Here is a 27,953-nt window from a genome sequence, read left to right on the forward strand (position 1 = left end):
ACCTTAACTATGTGCATAGTTTCACTAGAGTGTGTGAGATAGTACTGTACAGCAGTTTATAATAAGATCAAGGGAAAAAACAAATGTCACTCACAATTTAGGTACCAAACATCCCTTAAAAGTATAATAAAGAGAACACACACATTTTACAAACACAATTTCCATTTGATGGCTAAATATTTTGACAGTTACCTGCATGAAATTGTATACTCTTACCACTTTAATGAAGCACACTATAGAGATTCTGTATTATCCCCCCCCCCCCCCCCATTCCAAAATCTACATGAACTAGTGAATACATGTTTACCCTTTCAAATCCTGCCTAGTAGTAAGTACTAGTAGTAGTAGCCTAGTAAAGTAGTAGTAGTAGTAGTAGTAGAAGAAGAAGTAGCAGTAGCCTAGTAAAGTAGTAGTAGTAGTTAGTAGTAGAAGAAGAAGTAGCAGTAGCCTAGTAAAGTAGTAGTAGTAGTTAGTAGTAGTAGAAGAAGAAGTAGCAGTAGCCTAGTGAAGTAGTAGTAGTAGTTAGTAGTAGTAGTAGTAGAAGAAGAAGTAGCAGTAGCCTAGTAAAGTAGTAGTAGTAGTTAGTAGAAGAAGAAGTAGCAGTAGCCTAGTAAAGTAGTAGTAATAGTAGTAGAAGTAAGGTAAGATATTCCTTTATTAGTCCCACAATGGGGAAATTTGCATTATTACACAGCAGGTGCAGAGTAAAAAAGTACTAGTAGTAGTAGTAGAGTTGTAGTAGTAGTAGTAGTAGTGGTAGACAGAGTAGTAGTAGTAGCAGTAGTAGTAGTGGTAGAGTAGTAGTAGTAGCAGTAGTTGTAGTACTAGTAGCAGTAGTAGTAGTGGTGGCCTAGTAGAGTAGTATGAGTATTAAAGTCACGTTATCACTATGGTGTATCTGGCCAACTTTTCCCTGATTTCAGCAGCCAGCAGGAGTCTCCCGTCCCCATAGTAACCAGCCTTCAGTAGGAGCCGTGTGGAGACACAGCTAGCAGTCTACCGACAGCTTTTATGCGTCAAAAGCTAAACCCCGGTGCTCCCTTTTCGGTGTTTCTGTATCGACTAAAAAGCCATTGGGCGAGGTATGGTGAGCTCATATTTGGATATATTGATCTTGAAAGGTAGGAGAAGCGGCGGAGAGCTCGACATTTGACTATCCAGCCCGTCTGCGCGGAGAGACTGCTGTTGTCTAAGTGTCCGGAAGTTGTAAGGGGGAAAAAGTGAGAAAGGCATGAAAAAAAGGAGCTGGAAGGAACCTCTGAGCAAACTTCTGCTGCGAGCACAGTGAAACGCCGGTCTCCTGTTGAAAACCTCACCGAGCGGATAGTTACTACCTCTTATTGCAGTTCTCTTATAATTATCCGTGTGTATTCATTTACCGATGGGTCTACCGACGCTGGAGTTTAGTGACTCTTTCCTGGACAGTCCGGAGTTCAGAGAGCGGCTGCAGTGCCATGAAATAGAACTGGAGCGCACCAACAGGTTTATAAAAGACCTTATCAAGGATGGAAACATGCTCATATCTGCCCTCAGAAGTAAGTACAAGCCGATTGAGTTCTATTGGGGGGGCGGCTGAAAGTGGGGATGAAGTTGCATAGTCTGCTGCCCTGATAACAGCAGGGAATGCAAGGCCATCAAACCAGACAGAGCCAGTGTAATGATTTCAGCCTACAATAGACTCAGCCTAGTTAGTTAATAGCTTATTTACATTTAATAGTGTTTGTATGGCATGTGCAGTTAGGAAGGTGATTATCCAGATTTTATAAGATCATTACTCTTCATTATTTTACTCATCTTACCTGGAAAGGTGAAAGCTTGCATGTCTTTTCCAGGTTTTATATGATTAATGGCAATTAAAATATGCAGTTTTTAACGTAAAGCTGAGCGAATTAAAGACTGAATGTTGCTATTATTCCTGACCATTACTGTAATGATTTTATTCTGAGGTCATTTCCCCATGCCACTTGAATAGATGAGGCATAATATATAGAAATAATCATATACAGTGTGCTGCTTTCTTATTAATGTTAGTATCAAATGTATCTTTATGTTTGATTTTATTGATGTGAGTCATCTTTGCAGTCAGATATCTGTGGTCACAGACTGGGCCTTCAATAAGTCCAAGGCCCCAAATCCACAAATCCATGCTCACTGTGTGCCAACTACTTTTTTCTATAAAAGCAACCAGCGCTGAAACTTTCAATTATTTTCATTATAACTGAGTCTGCTGATTACTTTTACAAGTAATAATTTAGTTTTAAGAACATCAGAAAATACTGTAAAATGTCTGTCATATTCACCCTGAGTCAAAGTCTTTGTCTGACTACAGTACAAACCATTTTACAGTCATGTAAAACAGAGAAAATCAGCAAATCCTCAAATTTTAGAGGCGTAGAACTGTGAATGTTTATCATTTTTTATTGATAAATTTCTTACACAATTAATCAGAACAGTTGACAATTCATTTTCGGTCAGTCAGCTAATCCTAATTAATCGATTAATCATTAGGCCCTGATGTCACCTGACATGATAAGGGCCTTAAGGGGCGTTCCTTTATTTCCCCATGCTGAGGAGCATCACTGCGTCAGCCATTATGTCAGTTTATTCCTCGCTGCACAGTCTGATGGTGCCTGTCATACTCATGTGATAAAAAAGCAGGGTTCCTCCCATTTGTTAGTACCTTTGATCGCCTCTGGTCCAAAACCCGACACGCCTACCTGCACTGTGTGGCGGCCTGTGGTTTCTGTGGTTGTTGGTCATCAGTATGAACACAGCCTGCAGCACACACACACACACACACACACACACACACACACACACACACACACACACACCAACAGGGTTGAAACAACATGACTGCTGTGTGGTTAACATGAATAAGTGTGTGTGCTCAGCAGGGTACGGGAATCCCCAGAGACCTCACAGTATAGTTTTAGCATAATAATCCACACAATGTAGTAGAGACACTTTTGACTTGTCATAGGATGAAAAGCACAGGTGTAATTAATATAAATGATGGCTCCATTCATTCGAGCCCTTCAATTACACAGGATATGCTTCCTCGACTATACTCACCGACAGCCTTAAAGGAAGAGAGACGTTATTAGCGCTGTGACAATTCAGAAAGGTCCACTGTGACTTAAGTCTGTGTTATTTCCTTTTTCTGATACAGTAATTACAGCAGTTAGATGTTATTGTGATTCTTTACCTATGGTGGAAATTTGACTTTTATCAGAATCTGGTGTTGTTAAAGGATATGATGTCTGTTATTAGTCTTTGGAGGCATTTGGGAACAACCTACCTTGCCCACTCTCTTCCATGGAAAGAAACACGTCACCCAGGTCAACAGTGTCGCTCACTGGTGTGTTTGTAATAGTTTTTAACAACAATAAAGGCCTTCAATGGAGTGAGATACATCAGACTGTGGATACACGTACGCAAGTAGGATGAGTTCATTTTTGACAATAAGAAAAATGTTTTAAATATTGGCATCCTTTAATCTGATATTATTGTTTTTTAGTGCAATTTGAGCAACACTGTCATGAAATATGTGTCAAGTAATATACATTTTGAATCTCATAACTATAAACTGAAGTCTTTTTTTATTATTAATGGATAAAGCTGACATACACGTTCCTCATTGTCAATAAATCCCATGAAAAGGCAAAAACCAACAGTGCATTAGTCCGACTCACAGTACTTCCAGGCCCCCCTGCCTCCGTCTGTTTGTGGCTCGTAGCCCTAATCCATTCATTCATTCTGAAGATGTAAATATTTAACGATGGGTTGAGAATAAACTGTTTCTTTTCAAAAAGGCTGAGTGCTATTTTCCCAAAACAGCTGTGCACTTCAGTTTTTAGCAAACACGACTCAAACAGGAGTAAATAGTGCATTTGTTGGGGGACTATTTTCAGCTGCGCATTGATACACATTTGGACAGTCACTGAGTATTTATGGCGGCACTGAGGGACTGAGTGGAAATCAAAGGAACATGTTACCCAGTGTGATTGAAGTGTGTTAACATTTTTTGGGTTGGTTGAGGTCTATGAAGAAGGAGAAGGAAAACAGCACAATAGTTATGAGTGTGTTATGATTTGTTGATCTAAAAAAAATGTTAGAGTCAGTATGTAGACAGCTGTACATCTGCAGACATTTTAAACACACCATGTATTCATAATTATACACCCAGTCAGTATTTTTGACCATGTAATTACCATACATTCACATTAATCATTTTAGTGTTCAATCCAATCAGAAAACATTGTACTTAAGTTCTAGTCAAGAGTTCTGTACTTTGTATATCTAATATTTTATCATTTTTGACAAAAGAAAAAAACAGACCCAATACAAACAACACAAATAAATAGTTTGTTTTGTTTATACTAAAAGTTTCTCCAATCAATCTGGATTACATATTGTGTCTTTAGATAATCATAAAAATATAAAGTTGAATATAAGTTTCCATCAGAAGATTATTCTGTTGCTCATGCTGCGTTTGTCTTTGTCATGCAGTGAACCCGACCACATTGTTTTTGAAGTCTGGTATAAAAGGATGTGATTTTATCATCGATTTATTACACTGTGATTAAAATGCTGCGGCTGACATATAGACCCATAGTTGTGGGCGTGTGAGTGTGAGACAAATCTGTGCGCCTCAGAGAATAAAAAGGTGGTATTAAACTTTATTATTGGAGTGTTGTTTGGACATGTAAACACAGTCTCCTGACACTGAGCCCGTCAGACGGATTTACGGCAGGGCGTGGCGGTTTGTTTACATCAGACTTTGACATCTTGTGTCTCACTAAGCCTCATAGGAAAAATAAATACTTTATTACAGAAGTTATGCTGCATGTAGGGGGGATGGGATTATTACAGCAGTCTGCATACCGAGAGCATTCTTGTGCATAACGAACAATGGCAATAACATGACTGTAGCTTGATGTGATTCTCTCTATCTTTCTCTCAGGTCTTTCTCTCGCTGTCCAGCGCTTCTCACAGTCTCTACAGGATTTCCAGTTTGAGTGTATTGGAGATGCTGAGACTGATGATGAGATCAATATCGGTGAGAAGAAAAAATGATTCAGAATATTCGGACAACATATATTGAATATGATCAGTGTTTACAGATTTGAAGCGTGTCCTTTCCTTTGCAGCTCAGTCCTTAAAGGAGTTCTCGCAGCTCTTGAGCACCATGGAAGAGGAGAGAAAACGACTGGTAAGAAAACACCTGTGGGTCTGTGAGAGAGGGAGACAGAGGAGAAAGAGAAAAGCAAAATTCAGTTTTTAGGTTGTACTAAATAAAAAGGGGAAGCTGCAACATTGAAGACATTTTGTCGTTTGTGGCCATTTTAAGTGAAAGATAAAGGTTGGTATGGTGCTATAGATCAGTCAACTAGCCTAGAAAGCATCGAATAAATAGAATAAAATAGATTCACGCAACACTTTGGTATTTTGTTTTTTATTTAATTTGTTTTTTAAAGATTATATTTCAGCATTTTTGTCATTTTTTAAATATCACTCTTAGACAGATAAGTCTCCCTGTATCCATTATTATTATTAGTTATTATTCAAATGTTTAAAGAGTTTAGAAAAAGAGAAAGACAGCACTGGTCTTAAAACACCATTAGACCCAAATCTCCTTTCAATCAAATGTTTTCCCACAAAGGTCTAAACTAATAGTTTCTTTTTACTCAACAAGTGCATCTTGTCTTAATATTGAAGTGCAACATTGCAGATGTCACCTAATCTAAGGCTAATCACACTGCAGGCCTTATTGCTCAAATCCGATTTTTTGTTTGGTTGTTCATATTACACTTTTAAATGATGTCCTCCTGAAGTGACCTCAGCTCAGTTGATCATTAATGACGTCACGCACAGAACGGTGTTTACGGAAGCGAACATGGCAACAGCAACAGCTGGTGAAGTTACTGGTAGTCTCATTTATGGTCTAATGTTAAAAACAGTGTGTGAGAGGGTGATGTTAAAAAGGAGGAAGAGGAGAAAGAAAATGAATACTTTAATGATGTCTTTATGCCGAGCATTAGCTGTGTGTTGTCTGTTCAGATTGCGGTCGCATTCAAAAAAATCTGATATGTATCCAATTCAGTAGCACATTTGAAAGTGGCCTGAATCGTATTTGGAAATGTCAGATTCAATGCGACTTGTGCTGTTCACATTGTCAGAAACAAATCAGATATGGGTCACATTTGAGCAAACAAATTGGATTCAGGTCACTTTTAACTGCGGCGTGAACGTAACCTAAAAGACTGTAGTTACAGTTACAGTCTTTGTCAGAAACCATCACTGGATCCACCACACTGTCTTCCTCGGATCCTTGTATTAATCTGGTTTTCCCGCAAGTCTGATTCACACATTTGTCGGGAAAACAGGATGCCAGCAGCACTGTGAGCTCCATGGAGACTTAAGAAAACTTCTTTGAGTTACAGACTCTCCATCAACTGGAGGCCTTTGTGTGGGAGTGACTGGAGCCTGGCACAGTCTGTGTGCAGGCAGACCTCTGCAATGTATGTGTGTAATGTGCTGCTGCATGTATAGGCCTGTGTGCGAGTGTGTGTGTGTGTGTGTGTGTGTGTGTGTGTGTGTGTGTCTTTGTGGCTGTGTGCATGGTCTGGTTACAGAGGAACCATGTGGAACCTATTCTGCCAATTCCCCTGTGAGACTGTGAGCAGCAGAGCCCTGACTGCCTGGGAAAGTCCATAAAAGGGTTCAATATGTGTGTGTGTGCATGTTTTTTTGTTACTTCTTGGGGACCATTTCCGGTATAAACACCAACCTTGTTGGGACCAGTAGTTCTCATGGGACCAAAGCCTAATGAGGCAAAACGTCATCTCTGAGGTCTTTGTTAAGGTTAGGGTTCAGGGTTTGAGTTCATCTGTCCACAGCGAATGGAAGTCAATGAAATGTCCTAACAAGGATAGCTACACAAACTTCCAGCAAATGAACTCCTTTGAAATACCTAGCTGTTCAACCTGAAAGGGCTATTATTGAGATTTGACAATGGCCTTCAGTCTCGTAGTTTCCTGTTTCACCCTGGATACTGTGGATAATGTGGTGAAAAAAAGAGCGTACAAAGAAAGCAGATCTTTCTTTGGCTACTGGTGCAGCACTAAAGTGAAGTGAAAGTGAAGTCATGATGCGAGACCAGTAAGCTATTTAGAGCCTAATACTTAAATCAACTAGACAGAACAAAGCAAGACATGACCAAGACTGGCAATTTATAGACTCATGACTAAAGAAGGCCCAGACTTAATATAAACACCAGAGCTCTGATAGCTGCTCGTCTCACTGCTTGACTCAAGTCTCAACATCAACCACAAATTTGTCCTTCATACTGTACAGAAAGCTGCAGAAGTGTTACCATAATTGCACCGTCCTTTTTTGGAGGTTTTCTGGTGAAATTTGCACGTCCAATCAGACGAAAAGTCAAAACTGTCAGTTACCCAACTGAAGCAAGAGCCCATAGTAGACTTTGCCAATTTTTACTGAAGTGGTTTACCTCAGCCTGACATCATTTGCAGTGCTAATCCTGGCAGAAAAGCTACTGTTAGTGTTTGTCTTATTCTATTTTCAGTTTAATATTTGCATTTAGATCTTTGTTTCTGTGATTTTGGAAGTCCATAAAATACTCAGTTCATCATATTGCACCATTGCACTAAAAATGATTGATAGTAAGTCAAATTAACGTGTTAGCTAGCTATAACTATGGTATTCTGATGGCTCTTCTGAGGTGTCCGCGTATGTAAACAGGTAAGACGTATGAGTTGAGACATTTCAGTTTGAATCCTTTTTGCTTTTTCAAATATTTACATACTTCAACACCTGTGTCTTATCTGAAAGTCAGTCCTGGTTAAATAAAGCACTCAGTGAGGACAGCATCAGACAGATTAAAATTATCTCAGCCTTAGATACGCTTTGATACTACATATTTATGAAGTTAACATCCCATGATGATGTCTTTCTTTTTAAAAAATGTGAGGAGTTGGGGGATTGAATTTGACTTTTTTTCTCTAAAGGTTTCATGTCAACAGCTGCTCTCAAACGAAGCAATTGTCTAAAAATGTGTTTAAGACAAATTTGACACAGAATCAGATTTGAAAAACCTCTGAAGTCACCTCTGCAGCCCTCATGGAGCACTGCACTAAACTGTCAACAGCAGTGACTATAGTGTTGTCTTACGTCTGTTCCTGGTCTCAGCCTTGGTTTATTTCCTCTTTCAGATCCAGAATGCCGATGACGTGTTGATCTCACCACTCGAGAGGTTTCGTAAGGAGCAGATTGGAGCTGTGAAGGTACAAGCTGTGATTGGTACTTAAAAGCTGACATTAAAGAACCGTGGGTGGTATTAAAAACTTTAGCACAGTTCATTAAGCAAGTCGTGTCCATTAGTAACGCTGTGGGTGGTGATGCATCATCACGCTCAGGTCTGGTCCTGTTGGGTCTCTCGGTCAGTGGCCAGAGAATCCAGTTAGTTCAGAAAAACGATGGATCACAGTCCAGTGTCAGTAATAAGGTCATGGGAACGGACGCTGAGAGGGAGGACAGAGAGCGCGTCACAGACTGAGCGAGACAGTTGAACTCAGTGAGGCAGTGTAAACACAAAGTGAGTCTGGTGTCTGGTTTCAGCAGCTGTCTCAAGTCTTATAATTCAGTTTATCTCCTTTTTTTTTTTACTCCTGGCTCTCCCCAGAAAGAAAAAGAAGTAGAGATAACAGTGTTGTGTGGTATGCAGTGTTAAAAGAAAAGGAAGTGGTCCCAGCTTAAACTAATCCTGAAAGTGAAATCATAGCTTGTTTGTCAGTAATGATTGAGATGAACACAGGCAGCCTGTTGAATGTTGCAGCAGTGTGTGAGCGACACCGAACAGTGGCTGGACATGTGCAGTTAAGAGCTGCAGCTGTTTTGGAAAAGGAACTCAAATATTTTGGCCGTGTCTCTTTATTGAGATTATTAATATTCCCACTGCGCTCTCAAATGCCATAGCTTTGTGGAAACTGGAATTTTAGTTCATCTTCAAATCTTATTGAACTTTTTTTTTACTTGTGAAAATATTTGCAAGGTGCAGAGATCTCACTGTAGATTTGATGGGGGAAAAAGTTAGTAAACATCTGCATTATCAGATGTAAATATTTGTCTTTCCTTATTGCTAATGTCATCTTCACATCACTGTCTTCCTCAGGAGGGAAAGAAACAGTTTGACAAGGAGACAGAAAGGTACTACTCTGTTCTAGATAAACACCTCAGCCTTTCCTCCAAAAAGAAGGAATCACAGCTAAACGAGGTAAACTGCCCCGATTCCTGATAAATCCACACACCAAGTTTTTTCCCCCAGAAGTGTTAGGTAATGTACCATGTGTCTGTTGTGGCTGTTTTCATTGCAGGCTGATTCACAGATGAGTAAAGACCGGCAGGTGTTTTATGATGCATCGCTGCAGTATGTCTTCAAGATCCAACAGGTGCAGGAGAGAAAGAAGTTTGAATTTGTGGAGCCAGTGAGTTCACATACTGTACACTCTCTAATTGTCATATTTGTTTGTTAATTTTCACACAAATAACATTTGTAATAACACACACAACATGACTGTCGGCCTGTTTGCCTCCTGTGTCAAGTCTTTTTTTTTTGGGAGAAATATGGTGAAACCTTGGCTGGTGAAATCAGAGCCATCAGCAGACAAGGTTTCATCACAGGAAAATTAGTCAATTTTGCGCTGCTTGTGACATCAGTTTGTACAGACATGATCATGAAAAGACAGCTGAGCCAGGACCTGAAAAACAAACATTACACACACTGTGTTCTGGTGATAAAAATGTTTTAATGATAGATATCAGTAAAGCCCACTTCCTGTTGCTGGAGCGGCACTTCCTGTATGGCGATCTCTTCCGCCTCAAAGAGAGGGAAACTCTTTGTTGTAGTGTAAACAAGAACAGCAAACCAAATAACAAGCAGAGTTTCAGGGATTTTTCTCTTTATGGGGTTATTGTGATTGATTGAGCAGATGACTGACAATCATTCTTTTGTAATCCTCTCATTATACTCTGCACACCCAAGCCCTTTGCTAATATTTCTCCTCTCCTCTGTTCTTCAGTTATTAGCCTTCCTGCAGGGCTTGTTGACGTTCTACCATGAGGGCTACGAGCTGGCCAGTGAGTTTGAACCCTACAAGCAGCAGCTTCAGTTTAACCTGCAGAATGTAAGTATATGTCTATTTCAAGCAAATTTGAGCCTGATATTACATATAAATAATATCTGTTATTAGCTGGTAAGTTTTTGTCTGGCCTACCTGCCTCTTAGCAGCCATTTATAGAAAGTCATTTTAGGAATGCATCTGACACAACCTGTCTGAGTGTGGAAAACCCACACACGTAACACTCCCAAAATGTTGAACACTGTGTAAATAATTTTCAGCCATAGTTTAAAAAGGTTAAGTCTAGAAGAAATTGTGATTTTGCTGTTCAGTGGCTCAAACTTTGTTCTACTGATTTATTTGGAAATAGTCAAAATCACACTTACTAGAAGCTTAATGGACAATCCGATGATTGACTGGCCTAAAATGTTTCAATACCAGTGCCAATGGACACATAAGTTGTGAAATGTTTTTCTATAAAAATCTTTTTTTTTTGTTCCTAAACTTTTCAAAAGCATTCATATTTAATCTTATTAACACAAACAGCCTTAGAAGAACTTCACTAAATGAAATAGAGTAAATAGCAGTGTTATGTTTAATTAGTGTATATTGGACCAAAGAATAAGTAAACAACAGGAGACTTTGACTTGGTATTCCATGCCAGCTTTTAGGACCTTTTTTAAACTGCTACTGTGCTACTGACACACTTCAGTGAGCACTGACTGAGCAGTGTCATCTCAGTTTGTCTCTTTCTTTATGTAAAATTAAAATGCAGCGTCACCTCCCTATAAATCTGTTGCAATCTTGTTGTTAAAATAAGACACTTTTTAAATGCTTAAGAGAAATGTTTTGGATTATCAAATAAGACTCAGACAAGCGTCATCACAAAAAAAAATCACATTTAGTCTTATTGTAATTTACACATCTGAACTAAGTAACCATGTCTATGTATGTTATAAAGGCTCGCAACAACTTTGAAAGTACACGTGTGGAGGTTGAGAGGCTGATGAAGAGGATCCGATCCGCAGAAGAGGACTTCAAAGCCCCTGGCTGCTTCACAATGGAGGGATATCTGTACATACAAGAGAAACGTGAGAGACACAACATTTCCTCTTTCTCTCTTCTTCTCACTCAAGCTGTACAAAATCAAACACCACAGTTACGCAATAAGACCTACATAAAACTGGCATCTGTGTCATGTATTTTAGGTCCACTGGGCAGTGTGTGGACCAGATACTACTGTACATATGAAAAAAGCTCTAAGATGTTCACCATGAGCAACACAGAGGCCAGACCAGCCAGCAGACAGGTGAGCCAGTTGCACAGAAACATCTGACAACTGCCATATTTGATTGGTTGCTCTCATCTGCATTGATGTGGTTTAATGTGGTTAAAATAATATGTCAAAAAAAATAAAGGCAACATGGATCATCAACCTCAAGCTAGTGTCACTTATTTTAAAAACATACTGAAATAAATGGAAAACCAGTGACTGGAAGATATGTCATGAAACATGTAGTGCTGAGAAACTTTAAGAGATTTCAGGGTTTTTATGAATATTTACATGACTTCTAACATAAATATGTCATATTGAGTGTTTGGTGCAATCATATCTGACTGTTTACAGAACGGAGTGGTGAATGGGACACCGGAGATGTTCAAGCTGCGCTCGTGTGTCAGAAGAAAAACTGATTCCATCGACAAACGCTTCTGCTTCGACATCGAGGTGGTGGAGAGGTGAGAGATGATTGAGAGTTTTTTGTAGCATAGGCACATTTTTGGAATAAATAAATTCAGATGTAGTGACTGTTGGGTCAGTCTTGGCTAACATGATCCCTTTTTTCTCTGCAGGCATGGCGTCATCACCCTGCAAGCACTCTCTGAGGCCAACCGGCGCCTGTGGATGGAGGCCATGGATGGAAAAGAACCTGTATGAGTATATCCACCATTAACCAATAATATCATCAGGAAAACATGTACAGGATTTTATTATATAAACACAATAATGAAAAATAATGTTTACTTACTTGTTTCAATCTTTTTTTCCTCAGATCTACACACTGCCCTCATTACTCAGCAAAAAGGAGGAGAGTAAGTATCCTGGTTTATTCCATGCATAACATCTACAGTGTTAATATTTCCTCTTTCATCAGAAATGTACTGTTTGTTTTTCAGCATTTCTCAATGAGGCAGGCGTCAACTTTGTGAGGAAGTGCATTGAGGTGGTTGAAATGAGAGGTATCCCTACTTCTTAAAATGTGTATGATTGTGAGAAAATAAAATGCTTGTAAGTACTGTATCAATAGTGTTGATTTATCAGTGAAACATGTCTGTGTGTGCATGAAGGCATCACCACGCTGGGACTGTACAGGATTGGAGGAGTTAACTCCAAAGTGCAGCGGTTGATGACGAGTGTGTTTGGTAAGAAACCCCTTGCTGTCTCCTGTGTATCATATCACCTCCTGTATGGAGAAGCACAATCAGTGGGCTGTAATTTGAAATCTGTCACTACAGATGAATCATTAAGTCTCTACTCTCCTGTAGCGTCCACTGCACCCTCTGACACACAGCTGGATACAGACGCCTGGGACAACAAGACCATCACTAGCGGCCTCAAGAATTACTTCAGGTAACATACAGTATATTAAACAGCAGCTTTATTGAATAACACTGCTCATGAATTATGAGTTTATGATTTCTAATGTGCATACAGGTGTCTGGCAGAGCCACTCCTGACCTACAGACTGCACAAAGAATTCATCAAGGCTGCAAGTAAGATCCTCTGCTGCCTCTTTCCAAACACAACTAAATATGTAGAGTGATCTGTAATACTCCACCAGTGTTTATATTCCATTATACTGCCTCACTTCGTTGTAAACATGGATGACTTCATTGGTGTAAACAGAAGCACGTCAACTTTCACCACTGAGTCACATCTCTTCGTCTTCACAGAGTACGATGACCAGAAGCATCGAGTGAGAGCGATTCATGCTCTTGTTCACAAACTACCAGAGAAAAACAGAACAATGCTGGACCTCTTAACCAATCACCTCCTCAAGTATGAACATATTAACACATACTCTGCTTGTACTGATCTGTCCCGTATATCTGTTTGACATTTAGAGCTTATTTGTCTAAAAAGATAAGATAATTGCCTTAAACAGTCATATTTTTCCATTCTACTTTTTTCTAGTCTTCCTATTTCCTGTGTTGTTTCCTGTTGGCTGAGTTGTAGAGCAACATGTAATGATGCATCTTTACAGGACTTCTGTTTGTGAAACACCTAATCTAGTCTGTGCTTATATACATAATTTAAAGAAAGGTCAAAATCACACCATAAAAACTCTGCATATTCATTTAGAAATGTTAAGGTTATTTGCTTGATTGAATGTAGAAGCACAGACCTCATAAAAACGTGTGTGTGTGTGTGTGTGTGTGTGTGTGTGTGTGCGCAGGGTCTCCTCTCACAGTGACCAGAACATGATGACCGTGTCCAACCTGGGGATGATCTTTGGCCCCACGTTGATGAGGTCACAGGAAGAGACAGTGGCCGCCATGATGAACATCAAGTTTCAGAACATTGTCGTGGAGATTATCATTGAAAATCGTCACAAAGTGCGCTCTACAAACACAAACACACACACACACACACACACACACACACATAAACACAACTAACACACATGTACTACATGTTTCTGTCAGATCTTTGGTGAGGCCCCAGACCTTTCAGTGCCGTTACCTCCGGCTCCATCCTCTCGGGCGACTCCTCGGAGGAACAAAGCCATCTGTCTGTCATCTGGAAAGAGGAAGCCGCGCCTCTACCCTCCAGCTCTCTGCCTCGCAGACAACGACAGTGAGACTTTCTTTAATATACACTTTCTTTACGTTAGTGAACTCAAATCCCAACGCTGTCTCCCTGTTAATACATTTGAATTCATCACATTACTGAACACACAAAACAAACACTAAACAGCAAGTGCTCCGATCTTTAATTTAAGGTCAAAGTCAGATAAAGAGAAACATTCACAGCAAAGCACTGCATGAGATGTTGTAACATTTTATCTTTATTGTGTTCATGACAAAGACAGAAATCACGTGTGTTTTTCATAGTTTAATGATAATAAACTGCTCACACTTGAATATGCTTTCACAGGCACACAACTGGGCATCATTATCAGCAACTGAACAGTGGAAATGAAAATGGCTGCATAATACTCTCATGTAATTATTAAACATGTCATCCCAAAACCACGAGCGTTAATATGCAGCTGTAACTTTTTTGGGAAAGCTTTCCACAACATTTTGCTTCTATTCAGCTAGAGGAGCTTCAGGGAGGTTGGACAATAATGTTGGATGATAAGGCTTAGCTCAAAGTCCAGTTGAGGCTGGATGCAATCAGGTTTCTTTGCACGCCAGTCAACATTCTCCACACCAAACTAGGAGAACCATTTCTTTATGGACTTTGCTTTGTGCACCGTGGCACTGTCGTGTTGAAGCAGCAAAGGGCATTCTCCAAACTGTTGCCACAAAGTTGGAAGCACACTATTGTCTAAGCAGGAAGACCCGGTGCAGTTATGCACTCATTATTTGAACTGCTGAGTAAAGCTTTTCAGCTAATCAACTCTTAAATTACAGATGTCCGAGATTCCCAAAAGCACACAGACAGGCAGGAGTGAAAAACAAGCATAAAAACAAGCATAATTTATTGTGAATGCATTTTTAGTAGAGCAGTGGAATAGCCCTTTAAACTATCTAATCTCTGAGCTTTAGTCTCTTAATTGTGTGACTTGTTTCTTTTCTTCCTTCCAGGTGACACATTCAGCAGCAGCTCCAGCACAACTCCGATGGGCAGCCAGGAGTCTCTGTCCTCACACTCATCTGAGAAAAACGGATTGTCTCAGACCTCACCACCTTCCTCTCCTGCTGCAGAGCCCGGCTCGTCCTCCACAGCACAGCCGTCTCCACCTGAAGTTTCCTCCTGCTCCCCGTCCCACATTTCCTCAAACGGGAAGGATCAAAAACGGCCAACAGACAGCGCTGCCTCCCCTCAGCTCCCGCCTTCCTCTTCCTGGACTTCCTCGCAGCTCACCCCGGCCCAGAAGACCTCCTCTGTGTCCTCTTCCACATCCTCTTTACTCTCTGCAGCAGAGAGGAGTCCGTCTGTCAAAGGAAACTCAGCGGCCTCCTTGTCATCTGTGAAGGAGTCCAGGTCTGCCTCCAGAGCCTCCTCGTCAATCGTTTCCACCCTGACCTCCTCCAACGAGGAGGGCAGGGTGGCTCGACAGGTTCAGAGAATGTCATCTGTCTCTTCTCTGAAGAGCACTCATTCAGTGGATCAAAGAAACACATCCTGTGCCTCCTCCACTGTCACAGAAACCAGAGCAACAGACACTACCTCCCCTTCTCGGCAGCACAGAACTTCTTACAGGACTGCCTCCTCATCCTCTTCCTCCTCCTCCTCCTTGTTTCCCTACCACCTTTCCACATCCTCCTCTCTCACCTCCCTGCACATCTCGGAGGGTGCGTTCTTCTGTGGTAAATCAATGTGAATATATCAGAAGTTTGTTAGATAAATCTGTGGGATATGAAACGTGTCAGTCACTCCTCTGCTCATGTTCAGCTTTGATTTCTTCTGTTCTGTCTCAGATTACAAAAGCTGTCACGGATCGGTACAGAGTCTCATGTCGCTTGACCAACACGAGGCAACACACATACGTAAACCTTCACACATGCGCTGTGGTTCCGATCTGACCCCGAAACTCTCTGCAGCAACATCAAGCAACGGTTACCAGAGGCCAGGATCAATGTAAGTCTGTAAAATTATTTTATATATTTCAATACTGAATGGCACAACTTTTATCATCCCTGGTGCCGTTCTGCTGGAATCTTAAGGAATGTAGGTAGCTTAAAAGTCATTTTAAAAATCAGTGTACACTGTAAGAAAAAAAAAAAAGGTCTAGTTTTTAAACTCAAGTTCTGTTGACATGTCAGTTCTGTTTTGTTTCAGATGTTGATAATCTGTTCAAAACAAACTCACTCTGAGCTACATACTGAAGGTTATCATTTTGTTCATGTGTACTGTTTGTGTGTTACAGATTATCAATCAGAGCACCGCAGCGCGAGAGTTCAGTTTTCTCCTCAGCATTAGATATTTGTTCCTCAGGAAGGTGAGAAGATTTCAGATATGAAAAACAATATACTGATAAATGAAACTGTCCTTCTGTTTCACCAACTACTTTTCTTTCTTTTTTGCTCAGGGAAGCAAAAGCTCTGTATTCATGTGAGGCAGAGCACAGCCATGAGCTCAGTTTTCCACAGGGGGCGCTGTTCTCAAACGGTAAGAAAGCTTATATAGTTATATTTCCTGATGGATCTTTGATGTTCAGGAAACTACTTAGTGAAGTTTGTTTTCTGATTTATATTCACATAATCCTAATCTTAATCTTTCTACATGTTCAGAAAATTCTTCTTTATCTAAAATCTGTGTAGTGAAAAGTCCAGGTCAGATTAGGGGTGTAGACGTTATATAGGATGAAATGCAGGAGGCGTATTTGCTGTTTGAGGATCCTTGTCTTGACTTGCTGAGTTGACTTGAGTTGTTTGTGTCTGCAGTTCACCCATCTGTGGAGCCAGGTTGGCTTCAGGCGACATACAATGGCAAGACAGGTCTCATACCTGAAAACTACGTCACGTACACCTGAGAAACCACGATGACCTCATCACATCACTGAATAACACAACGATCTAACATAGATTTTAGGGACCTAACAGTTGCACACAGTAATACTCTGTGCTGCTGATCAAAGATGTAATATATTTATCATGTCACTGTTATCACTGAGCAGTATGTCTGACTACTGTGGCTGGATATGAATGACTGTATACTGTATTTATATCTGACTACTTTATCTTATGTGTCATTAACCAGCATGTAACGCAGTAGATGTTAATATCTCGTCTATCGTCATGTTTTAATATGTGACAGTTCTACCTAATCAACTATCAGCTCCTCTGTACTGTTTGTGTTCTTGCTGCGACTGTGAGAGTGCTGTAGATACATGAAATGTGTGTCTTCTAGTGGTTTATCCACAACAAGGTACAAGGCTATTGAGCTTGGTAATTTATATGTTTGTAAATTATCTTATTAGTGTTATAACTATGTGTACAGTGTTCAGACCTTTGTGTCTGGAGCAGTATGAACAGGTGGTGTAAGACTGAATCCTGCCAAAACACCTTCTTGCTGCCGTCTCTGTCAGTTCTCCTCATGACTAAATAAAGAGCCAATACAGTACTTACTTACTTACTTTACTGCCTTTGTGGATTCACTTCTTTCTATGTATTATTATTATGTTTTCTTTCTATGCATTATTTGTTTTTTATTCTATGATTTAATGTAGGGGCATCAGAAGAAATTACACAATTGTTCAGTTTCAAAGCTGTATTTTAATTTTATATTTACATAAATACATTCTTCATTTTTATCATAATAATGTTTCGTCACCATTATATCTACATTCAGTGATGGAGTACAGGCACTAAAGCTTTGAGCTGTACAGTTTTATGTACAAGTCTTTACTGACCGTAGCTCAGTGCCATCACCTAAATATAAGCAAAAGAGAAACAGTGTGAGTGGCATTATGAATGTGTGTTCATCTCCTCTAGCCGTCGCAGCAGTCCGTCCATTGTCTCCATAGTCTGTGATTTCTCCTCCAGTAGTTCATATCGCAGACTTGAGATGTCCTGCTTGATTTCCTTCAACTCACCTGGGGAAAAGACAGACAAATAAGTAATTAAAAGCTTTCAAAGACATCTACCAATGGATTCAGAAATTTGGAGTCAGTTACCTTCAGTTATCTCATCACTCTCTCTGTCTGCCTGGGCTTTGATGATGTAACGTTTTATCAGTCGCTTCATGATCTTCTGCAACCAGTGATGGAAAAAATAATTTCTAATTAAAAGATCACGCAAACTAAATTTAAAAAACACTGCACTCATTCATTTCATAAAAATATCAACTGTATATTACTATATATAATTACATATACATTTACTTTTATATATTTTATATAGTAAATTTACTTCTACTTACTATTACTTCTATATATATATATAGTAAATTTACTTTTCATTACTGTCTGTGACATCTAGGTAATCCAAGTTGCACAACGGCAGATACCTGGTATCTGGAAGAGCTCGATGAATCACCATATCCTGAACTTTTTCCTTCTCCAAGCTAGAAAATAAGATGAAATGAGTTTAATTGAACATAATCCATATACAGTAACATTTCACGTTTAACTTGGTCTTCAGCTCTGAAGAGGAGTCTGTGGTGCAGTAGTAAAACCACTGGGAGGTGCTCAGGCTCTGCCACTGAGCACTCTGATCTTAATGTGCAGGCCGATAGAGGGTAAAAGAATTAGGAATATGTTTCAATAAATTATACATTTGCCCATATTGCGTGTTACCTTGTTGAGCTGTGTCTCTGTTTTCTCCTTGCTTTGTCCTGCCATGTAGTGCAGGAGCAGGGACTTAATTCCTTTGGACAGGCCCAGCATAGATTTGGGACTAGGCATCAGGTTAAAGGGCACAGGGAGCGTTCGTCCCTCCTCAAAGTAGGAGAACCAGAGTTTGGCCCGAGCAAACTTCCACTCTACATCGGCATCATCCTACAGAAAAGGTGAGGAAAGAGAAAAACACAGACTCAAATCCAGCAGACTAATTTAAAGGAGTAGTTAAACATTTAACAGGGGTGTGCTTGTTTGAGTCAGCAGTCAGTCATCTTAGCTTAGCATGAAGACTTGGATTGTCAAAATCTATTCAAGGTGTTTTGAATTGAAATGCTCAAACAAATGTACATGTAAGGGGTTTTTGTATGGAAGAAAATCATTGCTGTAATAATTTGAATTAAATCAGTCACTAATACCACATTTTGAAATCTTAAATTAAGTATTAATTAAGTAGTGGTTAGATTTCAACATTTGGTATTCAATCACTTAAATAATGAAATAATGATTAAGATCATTATGACAATGATTTACTTCTGTAGTTTTACAGATGAAAATGTTTGGTGGTGGATGGTGGATTTTGTACATAAAATAGAAAAACCTTTAGATTTGATTGATGTGTGTTGTTCATTCAATAAACTTCTATATTATTCATCTTTAGAAATCAGTTGTATGAAATTATCTGAATGGACTCCACAGAGAGTGGAAGAGTTATTTAGTAATATAGTGTGTTGCTGTAAGAGGACAAAAAATAATTAAAAGGTCATTACGAATGAACTGTTTCTTTATATCTGGGAGATGATTTATTTTGAAACCTAAACATTAGAAAAATACCTTCCATATTAAAAATATGTGCTATATGAACTATGAATCAAACCTAAATTTTAAAAATCCCTCAGACACAGTATGTATCGTATGAATCTCATGAAAGAGAGTAGAATAACTGTCAACTACAACATATGATTTGTTATAAATTAAATAATAAAATATTTTATAAGAATAAGAATATGTGTCCACATCTGTGAGCGTGCAGCTGATGAGGATTTACTGTTTGACTGACAAACCTCAATCTCCTGGAAGGAGCTGTTAATCATGGCAATGAGCATGTTGAGCAGCACTATCACCATGGTAACATTGTAAACCCCGTACAAAACATAGCCAATGTTCTCGATGAATTTGTGTCCGTTGTTGATCACGACAGACTTGACCTCGGAGAGTCCAAATATAGCCCAGAACAACGTCTTGAAGCTCTCCTCTAGGCTAAAAGGAGGAGAAGGAAGCGATGAGAGTTATTTCTAGATTAAAACAAACCATTAATCATCATAATGTAGAAGATACTCTGTGAGAAAAGCAGTAGAAGAGGAACAAAACTTTATGCTCACAGTTCAAAAGACCATTTCCGATGTTTATAATTGATTATTAATTGGGATTGGGAATGGGAAACACACAGCTACTGGATGGTAAGAATGTTACAGGAATAGTAAATGTCTCACGTGGTGAAGGCGTCATTCTGCTTTGCCCCCAGGTAGTAGGAGTACAGATTGAACATGCCAATCATGAACGCCAAGAAGACCAAGATGAAGATGACCATGAACTTGAAGATGTCCTTGACGGTCCTCCCCAAAGAGATCTGCAGTGGGCCAAAGCTCTCATTGGCTGGGAGGATGTAAGCAATGCGAGAGAAGCTCAGCACCACTGCGACTGCGTACAGGCCTTCTGATACCAGCTGAGGGTCTGACGCCAACCAGTGGATCCGTGCTGCAAAAACAGAGCGTGAATCAGTCAGTGAACATTGACTTGTTTGGAGGAGGGAATCACTCTATGGTGGAACTGCTAAGAACTTATACACATGTCTATCCTGTGTCAAAGGTTGTAAGAAGACAGTAAACTAAGAAACTGTTCAGATTTGCCTTCCAAAAAGCTTCTTTTGTCAATTTTAAAAATGGTATTTTTTTGAGTGGCACAGTCCTTTAGACTAATTTTTTCACTTCCCAATGAAACGAGGAACATTCAGGCAGAGATTGATAGTATTTTGCTAAAGTTCAAAGTCATTTAACAAACACCATTTCAGCTATATTGTAATACATGCTCCTATTTGTACTGTACTGCCTTGAGCTGACTGACTGATACTATTCATACAGCGAGAAACAGGTTTTTAAATTGTGGTGGTCTGTGCGGGTGTGTGAGTGTCCTCACCCAGTGTGAAGTAGTGTATTTCAGGAGGCAGTGTGACATTAAGCAGTGTTGTGTAGTGTGTGTGTACATAGGTCTGGGCTAAGTCAGCATGTCTCAGAGCAGAAAAGCGGCAGCTGAAGGAGGCGAGAAAGATCGCCAGCATCCCAAAGTCCAGGAAGTTCCACGGTTCCACAAAGTACTCCCCAGGCCCTTGACTCCAGATCTCCTTCACCTCAGCCCAGATCATACCTGCAGCAGCACAAAGGGCCAGATGACTTAATACACAGGTTTATAAGATGTTTTAATGAAGACTTTTCTTCTTCATCATCTTATTCTCACCCATGACCCATGAAATGATGAGTATCTCCATCCACGTGAAAGGTGTCGTGGTCATTCGGTAGAGCAGCAGCGGGTCGGAGTTGAGTTGGTGTCCTCCTGGGATGTTATGGTGGGTCATGTTAGGCAATAGCGTTGTGCCTGCAAAACGGTCAGCTGCATTCAGGATCAGAAGACCCAAGAAGATTGTGAAAGATGAAGCATGGGCCACAAACTTCATGAAGGGGCTGCGCATCACCTTTCCCACCTGGGTGAGAGAAATTAGATAAAAAGACCCTGCAGGGAATTAAATGTCTGGTATAAGCATTTAGGAAATCATGTGAAAGAAGTTTATGTTACATACTCTGCTGCATGGAGCGACCCAGTATGCCACAGCCAGCCCAGGCAAACTCATAGCCACCCCCAGCACCACCAGCAGTTTGGTAGCAGTGGTTTGTTGTCTCAACCCGGGCAGATTCTCATACCAGATACTCAGCAGCTGCTGTTGGCAGTTAGGATGAGCCACAAACTGAGGGGCACACATAGAAAGGAGGATGAACGGAGGATATAAAGGGTGGTGAGAGGATGAGAGAACAAGACAGTGATTTCAAACCAAAAGTCTTTATTGCTTTTGTGGGGTGTGAACAGACAGTAAATGGTCAAAACTATTATTTGATCCTTTCCTTATGGGAGGAGTAGCCCAAAGAAGCAGAGTGAGAGTTATGAAGCTAAGCCTGAAGCTAACGATTATCTTTACCAAATACTTTTTACGATTGGGTGATTTCCAAAATACTATCTCAGAGCCTCGGGCAGTGTCTCAGTTACTTGTTTTGTCTGATCAATTTTTCAAAACACGTTTCTAGATTGTTTTTGACCTTAAAAAGTGTGAATAAAATGAGGAGTGACTCAACTTGAACAGACTTGAAATTTGGTGCTAATAACCACAGATATTCAATTACTTCCATTTGTTACAACTAGAAATTAATTATTTGTTGACAGGCTTTAATGGCATGATGTGAAACAAGTTGCTGACTATCTATCTAAAAATATGATGGTGATCGGCCTGTATGTGAGCAGACTGACCTTTTTGAGCTCGTATTTGATGGCTAATTTGAGCCGTGTGAGGGAGGGGCGGCCTGGTGGATCATAGCTGTCTTCGGAGTCAGTTTCTCCGCTCAGTATGGCCTCCACCTCCTCTGTGCTGCGACACAGATCCAGAAGGCCCACCACGTAGTCCTTACACTGACTCGACAGACAGCAGTAGTCATTCTTACAAACAACCATAAGAGAAAATGTGCACACAGGAGTGAAACATTAGAGATGTTACTATCTTTACATTTTCACATTCACCTTAATGAAATCCTTATCACATAACTTTGATACATGAATATAACTGGCAGCTTCCCACCACTATAAAGCAAACATATAAGCTGGGAGTTAGTGAAAAGTCTTTTACTATCACTGGTACTGAGGGTGGATTTGTATTTTGTTTGCAACAGAATGCTTTGTGATTCTAGGTTTGATAGGAAATATGTTTAATATAATAAGGTAAAAACACCTATTTTAAGTATATCTCATCACAAAACTTTTAAAACTACATTTTCAGCATCTCTGTTTGTATGAACCAAACTTTTATAATGTTCTGTTATAAGATGGTTTAATATTTAATTGTGAATATTGAAGGTTCGTAATAAATACTGTAAATTAGTAAATTAACTTTGTTAAACATTATTTTATAGATATGCTTAGTACTTCATCATGGCAGTCAGTTACTGCCACTTTAAGAGGGGGCTTTGGCTCAACACCTGAGACAATTAAAGTTGATTAATAAATGAGGTGCAGCTGTGGAGGAACACCTTTGACACTGACATGTAGAGATGTTTTTTTTATTATTGTGCAACCTTTCAACAGACTTTTGAAATGCATGTTTGATTTTTTAAAGTCATACTACTAACTTTGGTGTGGATCATTTACGACTAGACACAAGTAAGCTACTTTACTTCTACACTGATAATAAATTAACAAAGTGTCATACTGATACAGAGGTGGACTAGTCTCTAATCCTGTGTAATATTTTGTATAATGACTGTGAAGTACCTGCAGTATACTACACTTCTGTAAGCCTCATAAAGTTGTTATATGCATGTCAGGTAGACAATGTTAACAATGACTATAAGATTTAGACCCTCATCTGTTTCTGCTTCCTCTTGTAAGGCTCATAAAATGCTCTTGTGTTTATTCTCAGCTTTTACTGGCAATTGGTTGGCAATTAAATGGTAAAAGAACTTTTTGTACTTTGTGTGTACCTCAGACTGAGCTGGATATCAGGTCATTTGGACAATAGGTCATGTGCTGACTTTTTTACTTTCGAATATCCTGTCTGTATTCTTGTGCTCTCTTATCTTTAAAGACATTTTTACCTTAAACTCTTTCTCAATATTGGCCAACATGGCCAGTTCATTGCTGAGCTCCAGTGCTGCCAGCACTGGATCCTCGTTGGACAGGGATAGGTAAGCGGGACTGGCGAGTCCTCTGTAAGCATTGATCCTCGATCGAGAGTGGCTGAAGGAGTCAAACTGCTGCTGGTAGTTACAGGAGTCGCAGCCACAGAAGTAGTCGTGAGGGGGGTCGATGCGGGCACCTTTACTCAACAGGGTGTGAACAATCTCGTATTCTTGGCAGTGAGCTGCAAGGATCACTGGAGTCACATCATGGGAAAACCTGTGGGAATGTACACACATGGATACTGTCTATAAACAACATAAATAGCCCTACAAATAATGATAAATTAGAGGCATAAACACTATGTGAGATTGCATTCTGTCTGACACTGTCAGGAATTTGTTATTTGGTAACTGAAAAGTGTTTTTTGGTTTATAAACACCATGGGTTTTATAGTTTGGAGTAACAACCACTCTTTCACTGTGTTTTACACTCACTTAGGAGTTACATCTCATCTAATAAAGTGGTATATTCAAAATATCTGGTGAATGTGGACATCTTTCACAACTTCCACCAACTCCCTTTTTCTCTTAACCTAAAAAGTTAGAAACTTAGTTAGAACTTTACAAGCGGAGCACTGATATGTACATGATGGATTATAACCATGCACTTCTATTACTCTACTGAAAGCCATATGACACTGTTTGCTACCACAGCTCCCTCCACCTCTGTGTGACAGGTTTTTGGTGAAGTTGACATTACTCAGATCTAATCTTCATGTATTTGTCAAAGAGGGATTAGTTCTGCAGCAGAATCCTCAAGCTCCTTCAAAGGGAAGAGCCTTTTCTGCCAAATCCAACATAACCATTTATCAGTTACATAATCTCCTTGACGTGAGTATTTCTGACTGTGAACTTCAGCCCAGAGCCTAGTCCAGAGTTACACCACTGCTGCTGTAAAACCAAAAATGTTTGGTGTCTTACCTTGTCCCGTCCTCATCATAAGCGTAGAAGTCATCCAACATGTCTACTTGAGCAGGGCTCGCTGTCAGACGATTGGCATCTCTAAATGAACGGTGACTCAGCACGGCCTCTGTGATACGAACATAACCTTTACCTACAACACAAACAAACACGGAGCAAATGGTTTGTGTGCTTTACGTATTGCGAATCTAACATTAAAATGTAATAGTAGTCTTTTAATTTTTTTTAGAATAACTTCATTCTTTTATATCTGCATTTCTTTCTTTATTTACTATTTTATTTATATTGCCTTGTTTTCTTTTTGTTAGGATGACTCAATATATTCTATTTTCGCCAAAAAACAGTAGAGCCTTTTTAGCTAAAGCTAATTTTGGTTGTTCCTTCAGTTGTCAGACACTCAAGTGGTTTCAGTCCTACCTGATATGTCTGACTGTGAGGATGCAGGTCTAGATCGCTCCCTATCACCTGTGGTGGTCCGCAAGGTTTGGTTTTTAGCACCATCCTGTTTACCCTCTACATGCATCCCCTTGTCATCGGTAGATATGGGATGTCTATTCATTGCTATGCTGACGATACCTCGCTGTATGTCAAAACTGCCCCAAGCCCTTCTGCATCAATGTCACGCCTCAGCACATGTGTTAAAGAAATAAAGGAATGGATGAGCACAAATTACTTTAATTAAACAGAAGTAATCCCCCATACCTCAGTGCAGCTTTCTGCTATAATTAACCCTTTAAATGTATTTTTGGCTCTTGTATACACACATAATGTACACAAATTAATTAACACATCTTACTGATGGCTAGCAGGAGGGCATCACCCACTCTGGCCAAATCCGCCCTCCCCAGCAGCAGCTCCGCCACCTCCAGATGTTCATTGGCTACAGCTAGCTGCAAAGCATTCTGGCCCATGTAGTCCACAGCGTTGACATTCAAGTTGGGTACATGGAGAAGCATGCGCCGCACCTCCGGTATGTTTCCGTATTCAGCTGCCTCCAGGAGACGTTGCTCAACATTTGACAGGCTGATTGAAGGAGCGGAGAACATGTAGGCAGGACCACGAAGAGCCTGACGTCTCTTAGCAGCGTTGACACGAGCCATGAGTTGTCTCTCGGAGCTGCTGTGGCTGCCAGAAGGCCGGAGGACATAAACACACAGGATAACTTGTCTTCATGTTAAGTTATATACACACACAAGGCCTATTCAAAGCCATGTGTCACCTTCTTGTTCCCAGTCTCTCAATTTCACATCAAAAATATTTTTATTGGCTGTTAACAGGTTTTTAAGTCCCACTCAATTCAAAAATGTGTTTTTCTTCTTGTTCATACAGTTGAATGTTTTAGCATCACTGTGCAGAATGATGTATGTGCAGAGTGTGACACTAGAAGGTTGTTTTCACATTTATCTGCAGCAAGAGAAAAGTTACATATTATTCCAAGCAGAGTATGTTATGTGTATTACAACATGTCTGAAGGGGATCTATAATCATTACTTCTTTCTATAGTTAGTTGAAGTGGTAACACCAGAACTAACAGCATTCTTAAAAGCCATTTATAAAAATAATGAGATGGAAAACAAATTATTTGATATTACTGTAACAGACTTTTAATAGTTTTAGTACTAAAAGAATATCAGTTTAAACATTATTCACACAGAAACTGCAATCTACAATGCTTATATTATCCATATAAACCATGTTTGGGTTCAAGTAGATGCCAATAGAAATAAGGTTAACAGACTAAATGGTCTGGCTATTTTTTCACCACTGATTCCACATTAAAGACTTCAAACTATCTGTAAATTTTGGCAGACAACTGGAAGGAAACATCACATCCTGATCTTTTTTTCCAGGTGAGTAGAAAGTTGGAATGTAAGGTATAGAAGGCTAATGTAATGTAATGTCTTAAATAGCAGAGGAATCACTTTGTTTACTTGATAATAATGAAAATATGTGACAACACTGTGGAATTTTAGGGACTTTTTAAAGATACTGTGTAACTTGTTAACTTGTTTTTCATAGATATTTAATCTGTGGTCTATACACAGTCTGATGAAAAGTTGAACTTTTCATTCTGTATTTTTCTTAATTTAAAATTATAAAATGAGTTGCATCATGAAATATCAAACTCAGAGTGCTTGTTTTTATTACATAATTGTTCTAAAATGTTACATTCAAACATTATCAGCCAAAAATATACCATTTACATAATTTACATGATAATCTACCATACCATATTAAAGTCAACATCTGTAAAAATGAAAGGATATTACTGTGACATCTTCAGATTATTATTTTAACAAAACCTGCAGGCGATGAACAGAAAAACATACTACGTGAAGATAAAGCTGAGTAGCGGGTGTAAATTAGACACTAACCCGAGGCATCGTCCAGAGCAACAGTTCTCCTCTCCAAAATCTTCATACAGTAACAGGTTATCTCGGCTCCTGGCCCTGGGGCTGTCACTGTAACCCGCAGGTCGGCTGTTGAGATTAACGGTTCTGTGGTTCATTGTGGAGGTGATCAACAACACAGGGTCCGCTCCCCGGTTCATATGAAGGAGTAATCAAGTGCCTGTGACTCTCTCTCTCTCCCTCTGTCTGTGTAGCTCCCCCCTCTGCTTTTCTATGTCCTTGAGAAAGAATGCATCCTTCTGGGTCCCACTATACTTTTATGTACATGACTCATTGAACTTTACAGATGTGGAGTGCAGCTCAGTGTTATGTCTGAACACACAGGGTTACTAGGGATAAGTGGCCATTCTTGTCCAAGTTGTTTCAGCTGTATTTACATACATTGAGAATACAGAATAATTTTCAAAAACTACATATACAAATAAAAGCAGAATATCCACAAAAATATGTTATCAGCCAGTAGTTTAAAAATATGTTATCAGCCAGTAGTTTTAATGCTAAGGCTGTAAAGTGCTATTTTAAACTGCAGTGTTTATATTGTATGCTGGGTTTTATCAGTCTCTTTCTGTGTGTGTGTGTGTGTGTGTGTGTGTGTGTGTGTGTGTGTGTGTGTGCGTGCAGGAGTGACTGATGGCTGATGAACAGCAGATGAGATTCCTGAGGGTTTAAATTCCCAGTAGACTTTATTTCCTGTGCGCTCCCACTCTTCACTTATCCTATCCAGTGTGGGAAAACTACTTCCCACTTTGGACACACACACTTAGGTAGTATATATCCATTCACACACTCTATATGCATGTGCTTTTTTATGTGTGCAGACCTGTATTTCTTCATTAACAGGTCAAAGGTGAGTCACATCACCCAGTATTTCAGTCTAAGTATCTTGACATTAAAACACACACATACTTGCATGCATTATTTTTAGCCTTTCTTCTGGTGGTACAGTGTGTTCTTCTTCATTTGCCTCACTTAACCTTT

General features: G+C 39.7%; 2 protein-coding genes across 3 annotated transcripts; one reads left to right on the top strand and one right to left on the bottom strand.

Moving 5' to 3' along the window:
* Positions 1–975: 975 nt before the first annotated feature.
* arhgap42a (Rho GTPase activating protein 42a) lies at positions 976–17,447 on the top strand. Of its 2 annotated transcripts, none has more exons than XM_053331163.1 (24): positions 976–1,535; positions 4,967–5,062; positions 5,154–5,215; positions 8,238–8,309; positions 9,197–9,298; positions 9,399–9,509; positions 10,104–10,208; positions 11,104–11,233; positions 11,351–11,451; positions 11,770–11,879; positions 11,994–12,072; positions 12,194–12,233; positions 12,318–12,380; positions 12,489–12,563; positions 12,687–12,771; positions 12,856–12,914; positions 13,095–13,200; positions 13,598–13,757; positions 13,848–13,998; positions 14,955–15,680; positions 15,792–15,951; positions 16,241–16,312; positions 16,403–16,482; positions 16,758–17,447. In XM_053331163.1, exons 1-24 carry the CDS (start codon positions 1,382–1,384, stop codon positions 16,844–16,846), a joined length of 2,988 nt encoding a protein of 995 aa, XP_053187138.1. In that variant the 5' UTR covers positions 976–1,381; the 3' UTR covers positions 16,847–17,447. The 2 variants fall into 2 exon arrangements, with proteins under 2 accessions (XP_053187138.1, XP_053187139.1); XM_053331164.1 differs by having other exon boundaries at positions 14,955–15,665.
* Positions 17,448–17,607: 160 nt separating this feature from the next.
* Positions 17,608–27,093, bottom strand: trpc6a (transient receptor potential cation channel, subfamily C, member 6a). Its single transcript, XM_053331167.1, has 14 exons — positions 26,940–27,093; positions 25,361–25,689; positions 24,565–24,697; positions 23,560–23,860; positions 22,223–22,408; positions 21,504–21,668; positions 21,164–21,407; positions 20,846–21,073; positions 20,143–20,407; positions 19,714–19,909; positions 18,611–18,811; positions 18,322–18,378; positions 17,990–18,065; positions 17,608–17,908 (listed from the first exon to the last, which is right to left on the bottom strand). The coding sequence occupies exons 1-14, from the start codon at positions 27,071–27,073 to the stop codon at positions 17,781–17,783; spliced, it is 2,643 nt and encodes an 880-aa protein (XP_053187142.1). The 5' UTR covers positions 27,074–27,093; the 3' UTR covers positions 17,608–17,780.
* Positions 27,094–27,953: the final 860 nt, after the last annotated feature.

Source organism: Scomber japonicus, chromosome 13 (genome assembly GCF_027409825.1).
Source record: "Scomber japonicus isolate fScoJap1 chromosome 13, fScoJap1.pri, whole genome shotgun sequence".
Classification (NCBI taxonomy): Eukaryota; Metazoa; Chordata; class Actinopteri; order Scombriformes; family Scombridae; genus Scomber; species Scomber japonicus.

Bases quoted from the DNA above. Each gene is read 5' to 3' on its own strand.
- trpc6a (XM_053331167.1), bottom strand. From the start codon at position 27,073: ATGAACCACAGAACCGTTAATCTCAACAGCCGACCTGCGGGTTACAGT. The intron at 22,409-23,559 runs GTAAAAATGTCT...GTTGTTTGTAAG, and splicing joins ATATTGAGAAAGAGTTTAAG to AATGACTACTGCTGTCTGTC. The intron at 17,909-17,989 runs GTAACTGACTCC...TCTTTTCCCCAG, and splicing joins GAGTGATGAGATAACTGAAG to GTGAGTTGAAGGAAATCAAG.
- arhgap42a (XM_053331163.1), top strand. From the start codon at position 1,382: ATGGGTCTACCGACGCTGGAGTTTAGTGACTCTTTCCTGGACAGTCCG. The intron at 12,772-12,855 runs GTAACATACAGT...ATGTGCATACAG, and splicing joins GGCCTCAAGAATTACTTCAG to GTGTCTGGCAGAGCCACTCC. The intron at 12,915-13,094 runs GTAAGATCCTCT...TCGTCTTCACAG, and splicing joins AGAATTCATCAAGGCTGCAA to AGTACGATGACCAGAAGCAT.